The sequence below is a fragment of the Cynoglossus semilaevis genome, chromosome Z (genome assembly GCF_000523025.1).
Source record: "Cynoglossus semilaevis isolate Cse_v1.0 chromosome Z, Cse_v1.0, whole genome shotgun sequence".
Taxonomy (NCBI): Eukaryota; Metazoa; Chordata; class Actinopteri; order Pleuronectiformes; family Cynoglossidae; genus Cynoglossus; species Cynoglossus semilaevis.
Genome location: NC_024328.1, coordinates 11,393,440 through 11,409,833, shown reverse-complemented (window position 1 = coordinate 11,409,833; position 16,394 = coordinate 11,393,440). Strand labels below are relative to the sequence as shown.

Below are 16,394 nucleotides of genomic sequence, written 5' to 3'. Positions count from 1 at the left end.
TGCTGAAGGGCAAGATCAATACCCACTCTGGGGTGTAATATTTCCACTGGGTTTACCTTGTCTCGATAAAAGCGTAGTTTTTTTTTTACCTTGACATGTTTTGACAGTGAGCTGACGTCTTGGACAAGCCACCCAGCAGCCGGAGGCGTAGCCATCTTGGCAAAATTGGCAGGGCTTTGTGAAAACAGCTGATCAGGACACGTCACAGTGACATGAAGTGGCAGTTTTGAAGAAGATGCAGCTTACTATTGAAACATCAAGGTAAAACTGGTTGTCTGAATGTCAGGAATACAACAGCTCTCTCAGCATGTTGCTCAAGATCTAATCTTTTCAACAATTAAATCATTCTGCCATCAAAATGGCTGGATGCTAAAGAAATACTTTCGTTACTTCTTGATGTCACTACTTTAAATTATTTAACCTTGTAGAAAGTGGACAAGGACCTTGATCAATGGAAAAGTTGCTGTTGAAACAGGTTAAGTCCAAACGATTTTACATTCACCTGTGTTTTGTTACATTTTTATTAAGATCTCAACTGTTTACATATCCACCTTGAAACCTTATATGAATGCATGCAAACAATATTCTGCAGCGTCGTTTCTTTGGAAAGACAGCTCAGAATACAAGACTATGGCTGAGTGCACAAAACCCTGACTCCTTCTTCAACTGCATACTGAAATGTTTTTCAGCAAAAAAAAAAAAAAAAAAAAAAAAAAAAAACCCCTGGGACACCCGTTCACCCAATGTTGTGGCCTGTGGCAAAAACGTACTGTGTGAATGTGTCATAGAAGCCATGTAGAAATAAAAGTAGTATTGTATATCTTTCAGTACTCAATTGAATTTGAAAGTTGCTGTCACGCCAAACCCAAGGGGTTCATGGTTTAAATCCTACTAAATTGCACGCTTTTGGAGTCTCCTCTGGGTAATGTATGGTACCCTATGATGGCATGGGGGTAAATACTTGTAGCTTAGGGTCTTTCTAAATTAAGCTAGCATGTTTCCTGTCTCATCCTTAATGTAGATTTGTGATTGTAGACTGGTGATTATGGCAGTGATTCCCAACCGCTGTGCTGCGACACAATAATGTGCTGTGAGAATTCAGGTGAACTGTGGAACATTTCTCAAATTTCACTGGTCTGAAAACAATTTTCCTTTAAGGGAAAATTAGTTATCATGGTTCGTCTGTAAGACGGTTACAGGCAGCATGATTAAATACTCATATTAAAGGGTGAGACCACTGAAGAAGATTTTGTATTTTTCTTCAATTTCTCATTATCATATTAGCGTTGTGTTCAACTAAACAGGCCTAAGTTTCACACTGAGGATGTAAATTGACGCCGGAGGGTGTTAATATCTTCTTGACACGTACGTCACATTCCCGTCTCAAGTAATTACCCGTAGGACTTGCATTGTTATATGTATGTGCAAAAGGAAAAAGGTTGAGAAACACTGTATCAGAGTAAGTTGACACTCTTAATTGGCCCTATGTGTGAAGATTTTTTTTTTTTTCCTATGTGTGACCTTACAAGGGACTAATGACCTGGTCAGAGCTAACGGCACTGCTTGGATAGAATCGGTGTAGATGGAAAGGCTAAAAAAAAAGTTTGTTGAGATGTCAGATTTCGAAGTGAACATTTTTGCAATGATGATTTTTAGAACAATTCTTAAATTATTTACCTTAAAAAAATGTCATGTTTAAAATACTGCCACACACATCCTATATTCATGGTTAGTTTTTTTTTTTTTTTTCCAGAGCCATTCACATAGAGTGGGTAATAAATAACCCATAAATGCTACACCGGACCATTCCATATTCCTATTTTTATTATTGATTGATTTAAAAGCATGCACTACACTTCAAGCCCAACACTTTCTAATAAAACATTCAGGACCAAAATAATGGCCAGTGATGGTCATTTGATACAATATTCCTTACTGCATCGAAAATCAGTCGTAGTTTATTAATGAAAAAACAATAGTGTGAATGCATAGTTTAATTCACTGGCTGTTAAGACTTCACCTAGTCTTAGCTACCGACGGTAAAAAGAACTGAAGCCTATGTTTTCAGAAATTGAATTCCCAAATGGGATTTCTTTTTTTTTTCTTTTTCTAACTGAGATGTATCTATTTCTGATTTTGTCATCTTGCCAGCGTGGGAAACAATAACCAAGAGAAAACCTGGGGAAGCTGAGGTGTCGTTAACTCTGCTGAAAAGAACAGCCATTTTATGACTGTACCTTTAAAGTTAACTATCTAAGAAGATTGGTGATATCATGTCTGCACCAGTACCCATCTTGAAGCGAGGGGAAAGTGGGGGAAAGGGGGGGGGGGCTCTGATCGTCCTGTGTGTCAATGTGTGTGCGCGCATTCACGTGTTGTTGAGCCTTTTGCTGAAGTGTATACTCGCAAACATGCATTAAAGAGTGCACTCATTCTCCTCCTTTCTCATATTTCTCCTGAGTGTAATGTGCCGCCTATTCATGCAACGCCTTTTAAAAGCATGGTGGGACTCACTTCACAGTCAGACCTGAAACTCAATATGCTAATGCCCTCCAAGGGAGCGACGGATGGGGAGAAAACAAATCCTGTCAATTACCTGTGGTAAAGCCGTCCAAGGATTCATTGAAAACCAACAGAAATTTTCCACCTGACACAAAACTTGCATGTGTAATGGATCAAAACACAAGATTCAGGTTTGACTGATTACAGGATTGTTTCAGCAAAATCACTTTCATTCATACGACTCATATAGTCATAATAGGGGATGAAGAATTAAAGGGGTTGCTTAATTAGTCACTGAATGTTCAGCAACATTTGATTCATGATCACAGAAAGGAAAATAATTATTTTAGTTTGTCAGAGGACATTAGTTAAACACATGGTGCAGGACATGAAATATAAGAAGTGAAACATGGATTACTACAATGACAAACATTTCTGCGACAATGTGAAAAAAGAAGATTAAAATGAGTATTTTTAAATCTAAATAGTTAATCCAGCAGAAGAATTATGGGTAATTTCTCTCTCTCCAAATTAGAGTGCTTGGAAATCAAATTGCATCTAATTAACCATTATGTATTTACTGCAAATAATTTAGTCCTTGTTTGTCTATGTGTCAGTGACAAGCCAAACAATTAAGTACTTGAGTCTGAGCTTTAATTCTCAAATGCATCTTTCTTCTATTCCTGAGAGTATCAGTGCTGTGTTCAACTAAACATGCCTTGGTTTTACACTGAGGAAGTAAAAAGTGAATAAAATATGTGCCAAGACTCAAAAAAGGATGAGAAAAAGTGCTTTAGGCTAATGTCAAACACATGAAATACAAGTAACACGAATCTGGTAGAAAGCACAACGCCTGTCATGATTTACTGATGACCGCATTTTTTATTCCCATGACTGTCTTTTGGCTGTGGACTTCGAGTCAGCCCAGTTAGACCATCAGAATTGGAATCAGATTTTTAATTTCCCACCCAGACATCATCGAGACCCCTCAGCATAATTTGTTTACAGCTCAGAGTGTTGGCAGTGCTTATCTCCCTGACTGGAATAATTGCTGTGATGATAAGCTTTGCTGGGAACACGTACAGGCATGTAAAAACAAGCAGGATTTCTGATTAGAGCTTTTGGAAAGTGAGCCAAGGTGACGTGCCTGTGACAGCAGCCCATCTGAGGTTCAATGATTGGGCTCACAGGGTTTGTCTGCGCTCCTAATTGCTAATAACAAAGAGATTTATCTAGTTTTTATTCTTGCTCTGCTAAAGTTTTGGTGCTGGGACATTTTGGTTAAGTGCACATTTTATTGACCCTAACACCGTCTCAGTTCATGTAATTACTAGAACAGTGATAACACTCATGCACTCCAGCTCAGGAGGTGGCAGTAATGCTTCAAAAGTTTGTTGATGCACAGAGAAATTGCATTTTGGTGAAGAGTGACAGTAGAAAATACATTTTATTTGATTGATATATTTTAACCTTTCTAACAGCACCTTAGATAAATTGTGGGAATTATCGTACGTGCATAACATGGTGCTACTACTTAACCCTGAGCTAACATTAGCTACAGCTGCACTAGCACAAGTACATTTGTAGCCAACCCAAAATAAATGTTTTCTTATGTTTTTCTAAAAAATACAAACATTTAAATGTTAGTACATGGATGTAAAGTTTTCGTTGTTTGTTTCTACAGTAAATCCGTAAAAGTTTGAGATAATGTAATCATATTTTGAACTGTAAGTGCAAAAACAAAAACATAAATCAAGTAATTCCATAAACTTGGCTTTTGCATCGTGTAAAAACACAGCATTTGTGTATTTAGTTACAATGTTGGACGGCATTCTGCTGCGTGGGAGTGAAATCCCTGCTTGACATATGGCTTGGTTGTCCTTGCGAACCTCATCACGGAAGGAAAACCCATGTCCACTTCTCTGCTATTGTAGCCAACATAACCCTCTATCATTATTCCTGTTTACTCCAGTTCCCTCCCCTCTGCTCCCCCGGACGCTGAAAGATTACAGATATCATTTAAATGACGCCGCGGCAGGTTAACTGTGGTCACATTTAATTTGCCTTGGGTTGATGTCTCTATGAAATGATCAGTATTTTACCTGAGAGGAAAGGGATGAAGATGAGTGACAGTGTGAATGTGGAACAGACAATTGTAAAGTATGGACAAAGGGAGCGCTTGACACAAAGCAACAGAAGACTATGTGAGTGAAGGAGCAATTGTTACAAAGTCAGAATGAGTGTGAATGGACCAGAAGGAACTAAATTGACTGGTCAAGATTATATTTTAATAGCTACATACTTTAAACCGCAGTGGTGAAAGCCAATTGACTTAAATGCATTCAACACAAATGACAAAGGTAAACTTTAACTTTAGTTTTAGGATTAATCATCACTCTAAATTGACTATATTTGTAAGTGTGAGTGTATAAAATGTACATACATTTCTACATGGTAACACAGTAACACAGTGACGCATAAGGTAAAATTTTGTTGCTAACAATGAAATAAGAAAATACAATAATTTTAATATCTGACCTCAGCCACACTACATATAATATTGGACCTTGCATTTCATGCTAACACTCGCACATTTACTCAAAAACATGCGTAAGAGGTATCTGTGATGGATTAACAGCCTGGCAAACCTGGCCATGATTATAGAGCAGATTAAAGAAAGCTAAAGAAATGTATATTCGGATGTGAAACAACAAGAACAGTGCTGTCCATAAACAAAGGTGTTGATTTATATGCCTGCCCACATTGTAACATTTTACATGTAGTTTCATTTGTTCCACTTCCACAACTGCCGAGTACGTTTTGACGGAGTCCTTTTGCTCCAGCAGCAGGTGCTGCCTTATATATTCACCAATTCAAACACCGTTCTCCTCTCACCTAAATTTGAGGACGATGATTTGTGTGTGAAATTTGTGCTTTTATCGGCCCCTGCAAATTTATGAAATTGCAGTGTAAACCCTGTTTGTGTTTAGCACCTATGAAATGAGGCTTTTACATCAACAATAGATCACAGACACTGTGAGCAAAGCACTGTTGGCTTTTGTTGCATTGAAGATATTGTAGCTGACAAACAGAGAACAACTGCATAAAAGTGGATCGTTTCACATTTATGAAATACTTTGTTGTATCTTAGTCTAGACCAGGTTCTTAATTACCCGATAGTTACACTTAATCTGATCAATCTGCAGTGCAGTGCCTTAAAATGCAATTTTTTTAAAAAAAATTCATCTTTACAAATTATTTAATGCAATTAATGTTTGTTTCAGTGAGACTGGTCTGAACTTAATGTATACATGTATGTAATCAAAAGAGTCCAAATGTGAATTAATGGCGTATTTTACTGGACTCCAGTACATGAAACCTTACAGTGTTACTGCCAAAGAGATTGCATTAACACGAGTTAATTTACAATTTGACCTTTTTATTTTTGAGCTTTTAACCTTCTCTCCAACTTTTCTGTATAAGCCAAGCTCTCAGTTATTAAATGGGATCTCAGGGTCAGAATCACAATTTCTTGTGAAGTCCTTTACTTCAAAAACCCATACAAGTGGTGATTTATGTAATTTCCATTTCTTCTGAAGAGTACATTTTCATATTCATCATAAGTGAATAAACATAAAACAAAAATCAAATACCCTGTACTGTCCGCCGGCATAAGGTCCACGCGTTGCGAGAGTCTGAACACCAACTTGTCGAGACTGCAAACTAATCAGGCAGCCTCTCTCACGACTATCACAAGAGTCTGAGAGGAGTCCGCGTTGCATCACTCGCGCTAATGAGATCAACACAGCTAAAAATACCTGTGATTATTTTTCTGTCTATGCAGAATAGTGGAACGAAAACAGCAGTTCATCGTGTGTATATCCTGGCTCTGAAACATTCAGTTTGACAGTCCTGCTGTTGTAGGAACATCAGCCAATACTAACGTATGTCAGACATCAGATCAGATAGCATCAGGGCTCGTTGCTGTAGTATTGATAATTCTATCATCAGGCTCTCCGCTGTAGATTTGGCAACAGCTGCATTACCACCCCCGACCCCATCTCTACCCTTGCCTCAATCTATATTTTCTTTTAGGAATGCACACCAAAGTGTTGTTTAAGTTACAAAAGGACTCGTGATATTTGAAGGTGAGGTCATTAGAGTCATATGGTCATTGTTGATCAGTTACCTACAACATGTGACCAACGTGATCAATGATACAACGGCACTCATGTCCAGCTTCAGTCTGACACTTCATCTGTCTGGGTGTCTCCGCACGGCCATGAAGATGAGAGGCAATGTGGCATTGACTTATAAGGATGACAACGGCTTTATTCATGCATCTAATTTAAGAGCGGCTTCTGCTCTGTATAATTAATAATTTACTATGCCATCAGTCAGCCTCCCCCTTGTGGTTTAATCAGCATGTTCATTGTACAGGCAGCATTTTGCACACGCTATACTGGAGCACCTACACAGGGATTAGAGAAACAAATTTCCGGCTCGGAAAAAAATCAAAGTTGCCAGAATACAACAAGAACAGAAAAGAAATTCAAAATTTCCAATTTAATGACATAACAATTATGACATTGGCTGGGTGAAGTGAGTAAATAACACTGTCAAGATAAACAGCAAAATCTGAGAAATTATTGAGAATAAATTTGTCATATTTGAACAGATCAGACAGAATGACGGACACCGCAGAACCAATAGAGAGATGATACACGGTATTTACGCACTTATGCTAAAAAGGTATCTGTTTTACCAAAGCACCTCAAAAATGATAATAAAAATAATCTCAACAATTACTTAAATTTACACACTCTGTAATGAAAATTTCGAGTTATACTTTCTATACTTTTCCTATATTAATGTATGAATGTTGATATTTCTCATATAATACATGAATATGTATCATTCATTCTTTTGAATAATCATGATTATTTGTGAGGTATCTACAGCTATGTAATTGTTTGAGAGCCTTAAGTAAATGTTAGTCTATTGTTCGTCACTCAAGGAGCAGTAGCATAGCTAAAATATCACTTCAAAGATCAACAGATGACTATTTGCTCCCCTGGAGAGGTTTCATGTCGCTGGCAGTTTCCGTTGGTCAGTTGATGCATCACGACTCTGGCGCGAAGGTGGCACTAATTCATGCGCTGGGCATACACACGGTGAAGGGCATGCTCTGTCATGTACTGTATGAGTAAGCATTATCTTCATAATGTGGTGTCAGGGGATTACTGCAAATAAGACATAAATGCTTCAGACCCAACAACCTTGCAATCTCCTGGTTGTGTAACAGTGGTTTATTTGTCTCTTCCTCTTCAATCTTGACACCAAAGTTGGACAACGTTAATGTTTGCACCCTGTCTTTCGAAATCACAAGTAACTGGTAATCTGTTGTAGTCATTTCCTTGGCTTTGCTTTTGGCTTCTTTTTCATAAACAAATTTTAAACACATTTTCTTGTTTATCCCTGAGTTCTGCTCACTTGCTGATTTCCAGTAAAGGGCTGGGAGACTTGGATAACCTACAACAAGTCGTTCCAAGGATATCTAAGACAAACACGGCCCTCTCGCTCTCTCTCTCTCTCTCTCTCGCTAAAGGAAATATGTGCCTGTGCGTGTGCACGTTCAACATATAACCAAATGCTGTGCTACATGAAGGGTGCAGCCAATTAGGAGAAGCCCCTTATCTTATCTGACTACAGTAAAGACAGCAGATCCACTCCACGATAACTCGCTGCTGTTTATCCCTGTAATTTAGGCTTTACTGCTACACACTATAGCTTTATGACGCTGGATACCAGTGATATATTTAATCTGCAGCATCACTGTTTATATGGAATCTACTGCAACCACTCCAGACAAAGTGATTGGCTTGGCTTTTAAGATAAAAAAAAAATCTGGAATTTTCCAAAAATCTTCTGTTTATCATTATAAAGTATAAGGAAAACACATTTACCATTAGGCCACATCTCTCTTTTTTGTGTGTGTGCAACATTTCCAGTGGCCTATTTTGTCAAATTGATTCATATGAATGACTTGAGCCCTTGTTTGTCAGATAAATTGTAATTGGATGCTAAGGTCATTGACATGGGGCTGGACCCGAGCTGCTGCTGTTAGGAAACAGAAAATGCTCTGTAGAGCAGAAAGCACGGAGACCAAATGTCTGCTCCATTAGAACAACGAGGCTTTGCAGCAACAGGCATGACGATGGCAAACACAGACGGCTGAATGGACTATTTCAAATCATCAGTTCCACTTTTTTGTACTAAACTGTGTTGCAGAAAACAAATCATGAAAGAAATAATGCTACCAGATTCAATGTTACCAGATTATGTGAAATAATATTATATATATATATATATATATATAAAAAGTATCAGATTGATATTGGTATCGGCATATACTCCAAGTAGCCTTATCGGAATCAGATCGGACATGTTGTTCATACACGTCTCTCTTTTCAACATATTTATGATTTTTTTTATTACACATTTTTGCAAATTTATGCCTTACATTGTTAGCATTAGCAGTTCTGCGAATGACTCCACCTTAGTCGTGTCAACTGTGTTTACATGTGACTGAGAAGGAAGAGGGAGCACCAGATATATATTTACCAGGGTAGAAATCGTAATACTATCAAGATAAATGTAGCATTAAAATTGATGGTTATAAAAGAAGTAGCAGAATGTATAATACTACTATAACAGTAAAAGTGACATTCCTAGGCTCTTAACTGTGAAATGTGTTTTCACATATTCAACCTGTAAATGTCCTTGGCTTCAACCATGTGATGCACGTTCTCCCTTGAGTACAGTTGGAAAAAAAAATAAAAAAGTTTCAACAAACCCTGGTGTTCTCCCATTTTTACACTATAGTACCAAATGACATCCAAACTGCAATGAACAACAATTCTTCCTGCCACTCTGATGTTCATATACCCGATATGAACACCACACGATGATATAGTATTTAGAGTTGGCGTCTGGGATTCCTGACTCTCAGACCTTTAATATCTCTGTCCTCAACATTTCTCCATGTGTTTTAAATTAATTCTGTTGAAAATGACATTTCTTTGGCCCGAGCGCAATACCTCTAATCTGAGAATATTGAGATAAAACATCACACTGTATGTGCTGGAAATAAGAATAAGAATTTCATACAAAAGAAAACAGAAAACAAAACATGTTTTTGAACTTTTAAGTTTAAAGAAAAGTTGACGTTTAGCAAAGTCACAGAGTTTCTTAAATGTCAAACTTTCCAACAACAACACAATATTTTTTGAAAAAAAAAAAAAAAAAAATCTCTGCAACTGGCGTTGTACACTGTGAATCAAAGGGATTGTTCAGCCTCCCCAGCATGTGGCAGTCATTAAGGGGACTGAAATGTTTCCAAAGATTTCCACTTGAATACTCTGAGAGAATCGTGCTTTCATTGGTCTCATTGCTGACCTCAGCCAATTAAGGCGAAACAAACCTTAACTAGAGCTTTAGGATATTTCCTCAGTGAGTCAGCGTGAGGAGCTGTCACTTTGTTTGCTATTATTTCTCTGCAGCATTCGTCCCTCTGAAGTGAAGAGACACACTGACCGGGACAGACAAACGGACGACGCGATGAGCTGAAGAATCTTAACTCATCTGAATTTTTAAATCCATCTTTTTCTCTTTTGCTGGCTGCCGCTCTCCTCACTGCCTCCCCCTTTAGTCAGACCTCCCCCTGCAGTATATACCAACAGAATACTACACCCACACGCACACACATTATCTCTCACAGCCTGCACTCAGTGGTCATATATAGTGTACAGACAAAAGGATGGATCAATTTCACCTTCTCTTTCAGCAGGTTATGCATCATTCTCAGTCTATAGCGTCAACTGCAATTCCATGTTGTTTTGCACTGAACATCACCAACAATTATTCAATTTTCATTTCAACATTTTGACTCTTATATGACTCACCGCTTTGATATATTGGACTCCCCTCCTTAAATACTTCACATCGTGGCCTGTTTTATTTTTAATGGGGCAGTTTTTTGGTAAAAAAAACAATAACAAAGTTAACTACATGAAAAACTGTCCTCATTATGTCGAGGTTTACAACTCCTGAAGAGACGGTGCTCCGTTCTGCCGTAATGGTTTTATCCATTCATTTGGACTTTATTGGTTTTGCTTGGCAGGAGACAAGGAGGAACGGCACCCGGGAGCATCTGCCTCCTCACAGAGGCATTTGATCATATGTTGACAGGGTGAAAAACAGTGTAAATTACAGCCCCACCTCGCTGTGACACTTTGAACACAAGGCATGACAGGCCATATTTTCTTCCACCAAATCAGCTCGAGAGAGTGATGCCAATTATAATTACAGCAGGGGCAAAAGCAGACATCCACCAGGTGTGTGTTGCCTCCTGAGGTAAATCACGACAGGAGTCGGTGGAGGATGAAAACCTCACTCTGATATCCGAGAAACCCGGCACGTTGTACAAAAACACGTGGTACGCCAATGAATTTGCATCGCCACGTGACACTCCACGGATTGCGTGAGCAACTCCCTGTATTTCACAACTTGGAAAATCAAAGTTAATCAGCGGGCCCTTAATCTGTGGCTTTCCCGACATAATCCTGCAGTTTCAGCCCAGTAATGAATAAGAGGAGGAAGTCTGTGATGAACACTCTGTGCTGTGTGTTGCATAAGATCTGTGCATGCGTGCAAACTCACTTATAGAATCTTTTTTTTTTTTTTTCCTCCAGATGAACATTTTCAGCCCCTGTGTGGGCAGTACTTCTTACTGGGGTCAAAGCAAATCCTAAGGACATGCAGTCAGATCTCTTCACTTCTGGTTCTGCTTTGTAGGTTCACTATTAGTTAAATGATAAAGACACGATCCACCAACACTACTGTAGCTGTACCGAATGTGTTCATACTGAGCCACTGTGTGTGCAGGGGTGGGGCGGGAGGGTGGAGAAGAGGGAGCTTCTCCACCTCCTCAGCTGATGGAGCAAATGAGATGTTGCTGATCTCGTCTGTGCAGTTTTTCCAACACCTCACGCCCATGTTGGTGTTTTTCTTCCTGTGCTGCATTAACCATATTAACGGGCATGAGTACAATCAGGCCTGCAGGAACACACGCACTGACATGCCAGGTGCTTCCTCCTCCTCCTCCTCCTCCTCCCTCCTCCCACCCCCGTTTTCACCCCCTCATGCCAAGAAATGCAGTACTTTGCTATTTCCGGCGGGAGCGAGCGCCATCCATGTCCTGATTGTGGAGGCAAGTCCAAGTCGAGTCTACGGAAAACTGGATCGATCTGGATTCGGTGGACAAGTGTGTGGCAAAGTCCAAAGGGACCAGGGACGCCGTGTCGAACTGACACAGTGTTATATTATTGTGCCACCAAGCGCATCATCTGCATACTTATAAACCTCAGCGTCTACAACAGCCTGGTGTCCAGACCAATGAGAACTTTCATTACGTTAAACACATTGACGAACAATAACTGCCTTTGAGCGCTTTTGATATTAACACATCTGCGAGAAAACAAAAGAGCGCGCAATAAATGTCTTTGTCTGTGATTTACTGTTCAATTAAGAGTCAAGGTCGTATAAAGATACAACTTCCCTCCACCGACAGAGAAACTTGTCACCGTGCAGATTAGACGCCGTTTTGCGCATATTGTCAATCACTGCTCCGGTATAAACCGAACCCAGAGGAACCCGCGGACCAACTCCAATTAGGACGCCTGGTTTATTTTTGGTCTGTCTCTTTAGGAGTAAAGGATTCTGCACGGGAAGGGGTTTCAATAAGTGCGCAGTAACCCAGCCGAGCTCGGTGGGCAGATTTCGGGCGAAAACTTTACAAAGATGCTGTGGTTGTGTGGTGCAGGCTACACCCTTACTCACCATCAAAATTAGCGGTCTTCATGATTCAGGTTCGGTGATATCCAGGGGGTGGGGGGTGGGGGTGTAAAATCCAAGTCGAATCAATCCCAGGACGCGCAGAGACGGCGCGGATATCCGTTGGTGGTTGCAGTGTGTGATTGCAAATCCAGTGCACGGTGGGAGACGGAACACAAACGGTTCCCCGCCGCCCTTCAAACTTTAGCTGTAGGTCTTCCGGAGTGGAGAGCGATGTCTCCGGCTGCACCCGAGCTCAGTCATTTGGACGAGGACGGCAGAGAAACAGTCAGCGGTAAACATCCAAAGTGCGGTCTGAAGAATCGACAACGCCAACCAGTCGACACCTCCCGAGAGCAGGACGCACAAACAGCTTCGGAGGAGAGTCCTCAAAGTGTGAGAGCAGGGGCAGAGGAGGAGCAGTGATACAGAAGAAGAGCAGCCACAGTTCCCTCCATCATTGAAAATTGCAGCACATATCCAGCAGCATCACTTGCCCCGGTGCATATTTCCATAAGTCTGCGCAGCGCAAGGTGTGCAGCGGATGCGCACTGGTGCGCGTTGGTGTAGGGAGGTGGAAGGGGTGGGCGGGGCAACAAGGTACGTTTGGCGAAACAAGAGAATAGAGAGAGAGCTGGAGAGCGAGTGGGAATTCAGGGATGAATGTTTAATAGGTCGGTGTCACGCTGGAAAAAAAAGAGAGATAGAGAGAAAAAATCCTTTTAAATCCCAAAGTGGATTTAAAGTCATTTCAATGTCTCTCTCTCTCTCTCTCTGTCACTCTTCTTATCCTCTCCTATCTCCCCACACACATACATAAATATACACATTAAATGGACATATATTGGTTAAAGCTGTATAATCCCATATAATTGGTGGTTTCTTATGTGAAACTGAGACTTGATGATTTATTCAGACAGACGTTTCTTGCAGCGCACTGCTGCACTCTAATGAATGTTTTATGTGCACGGGGTGGTGGGCTGGCAGTTGGTAGTGGGTGGGTCAGGTGACGTGAGGCGAATCTATTTGGATCGGACACGACCAGACACGCACATGCACGAGAAAGCTCCGACCCTGGGGGTTGAGGGGGTGGATTTTCTCCCAGGGAATGGATGATTTGAATAACGTTTGACCCTGTTAGGACTTATATCCTTCAAGTCTGTTCTATATATTTTTATTATCAGTCTTCTTATTCATGAGATTGTTATTTTTCGTGTTCTATTTCATGGGAAATCAAAGTCCTTACAAACACTGCCTGCTCTCTTCATCAGTCTTCTGTTCTTTCATGTAAATCCTTAAAACAAATACAAATTAAAATTACAAACTAATGCAACTTTTTACATCCCGATACTGATTGGACCAAGGAATCAATTCCTCGTCTCCGGTCTGTTGTCAGGCTGGTTTCCTTAAACCCTGTATTTTGGTTCTCGGCTGCTTGATCTTATCTTTAGGTGCCATACTCCCCCTACCGGTGATCAAAAATAAAGCATTTTTCAGCACCATGGACAGAGGGGAAGCAAGATGCCCTGCCCCTGGCCTCATAGGGCAGAAGGGAGTCACGCTATATGTGCCTTCCACTTCCCCCTGCATTAATTATTAACCTGGAACTGGAGGAAAAGTTGTGTGTTTCCTGTAAGAGTGTATTCAGTATTTCCACGTGCTTTATAAATCCATAATGAAATACATGGAGGTTTCCACATCAAACAACAAATCTTTCCCAAGACAGGGAAGAGCTCTCTGCATCACGCCGTCTATTTCTAGGCACACTGGCGCAGATTCAGATGCTCGTGTCAAACACAGTATTGGCACAAAAGAAGACACTGTGAGAGGAGATTATTAGTGGGAGTCAGGTGAATGATTCCGACCAGACTCAGGTGGTTGGTGTCACTGAGTGAAATCGGGGTATATGCAGCTGCTTAATCCCGAGCTTTAGGATTACAACTACCTCCAGTACACAATTGCATAATCACAATATGTCAGCAACTCGCCTGGTTTTTATTCGCCCGCAACGGATAGATCGGCAGGGCCAGATGGCCGGCAGTGGCACGGTCCTAAGCCACTGAAGCAACCCGCTGGGAATGAGGTCAGCCTGGGAGGGAGGAGGACTGCTGTCATCTATCACAGTTGTGTGTCTCTGGAGCTTTATATAAATACTTTCATGACAGGCACATGTGTTGATCCTGTCCTGGATTTGTATGTGAGCCCTTGGAACATACAGTAGCAGGAGGAGCATCAATACTGTTGACAAACACTGGACACTTTCTACTCATGTCATTTATGTATTTGTATATTTAAACACACATACATGCATATATTTGTCCGTGCTACTATTTATACATTTATATATACTTAACATTTACTGCATATACTCTGCATAAAATATATTTATCCATACTGTGATTTATATATTTTAGTATATATTCTACATATACTGCATAAACCATGCAGGTAATATATCGGTCTCTAGTGCCGTACATATATTTATACAATGTTTAACAGAGGGTTTGAGACTGTGCGGTGAATGTGTTTGTGTGTGTGTGAAAGTCTGCCTTACACGGAGAAGGTCCTGGGTTCAAGCCCCACATACCTAATGATGCTTGCTGTGTGGCAGCCCGTATATATATATATATATATATTTATATGTGTGTGTGTGTGTGTATATATATATATGTATGTACATATATACACACATATATGTATATATATATACATATATGTGTGTATATATGTACATACATACATATATGTATTTATATAAATATATGTATATATATATACATATATGTGTGTATATATGTACGTATGTATATATGTATGTATATGTGTATATGTATATAAGTATGTATATGTATATATGTACATATATGTACATATATAAAATTTGAGTCCCTTACTCGTGTTTTTGTTTAATAAAGGTGGTAGACTTGCACGAGTAAATTCCTAAAAGTAATATGGTCACTCAAGGTCATTCAAGGTGTTCGCAAAATGAACTCCAGCTAAACATATTCTCACAGTGAAACACTAAATTTGTTCAACATTTAGGAACTGTCCTTGTGCCGCAAAGTGAAGAGTGTAGTGTAACTGATTACCTTCCTCAGCTCATTATACATCATGCCTCCTCACTCCTGAGTCCTACGCCCGTCCCATTATTGTATATCACAGTGATATGCATCAGCAAGTGAAAAGGACACAGGTAAATTGTCATGGGAGCGTCGAGGCTGGAGGCCGCGCACGACGGGTGACTGTAAATTAACTAACGCGGGATCATTTCTACGAATTGACTAAGGGGGAGGATTGGGGGTGTTATATTCCTGACAGTAATGAAATGAGTCGAGTTGATAAGTCTCCTGTGTTGAGGCTGCAAATTGTTCGGTTTTAATCGTAAAGCTGTGGGAGCAGAAGGGGAACGTCAGCACCAATGACCGCCTTTAAGATGGTCGTTGACATTTCACGGACACTACTGTAAGAGCTGTGTTACAGTAATGACAGTATATGAGGGAATTGAGGTGATCGGTTTCACTGAATGACGGTGATGTAATATATGCTGTAATAAAATAAAAATAAAATACAATTTTACAGTGAAGTTACTCTCTAAATATATATATACATATATAGAGTATATATGTAGAAAGATGTACATATATGTGTATCTATATATGTGTATAGATGTATATGTAAATACATACATCTATACACATATGTACATTTAAATACGTGTATACACACATACGTTATATAAAAGTATATACACACATATAGTATTTGCACTTGTCCAAATGTCAATGTATTTCTTTCTACTCAAATGTTTTACTGCTTTTGCATGCGTCTCACCTGATCTCATTTAAATCTAATCAAATAAATAAAATAAAAAATAGGAATGAGAAAAAATACGCTCAGACAAAGAAGTGATTGCACATGGAGTAATTATGGTTTGTTCTTTTGCCTTACAACAACAAGATTAGAGGTTCAAGCCCTTGGCTTTCTGATGGTCTTTCCCT

The 16,394-nt window shown here is 39.8% G+C and overlaps 1 protein-coding gene across 1 annotated transcript in view; it reads right to left on the bottom strand.

Annotated features, from left to right (window-relative positions):
* Window positions 1–13,096, bottom strand: part of rtn4r (reticulon 4 receptor) — a 40,807-nt gene extending 27,711 nt beyond the window's left edge. Inside the window, exon 1 of the mRNA XM_008336237.3 lies at window positions 12,403–13,096. Coding sequence (XP_008334459.1) covers window positions 12,403–12,424 — 22 coding nt within the window. The 5' untranslated portion in view covers window positions 12,425–13,096. The remainder of the gene's footprint in view (window positions 1–12,402) is intronic.
* Window positions 13,097–16,394: the final 3,298 nt, after the last annotated feature.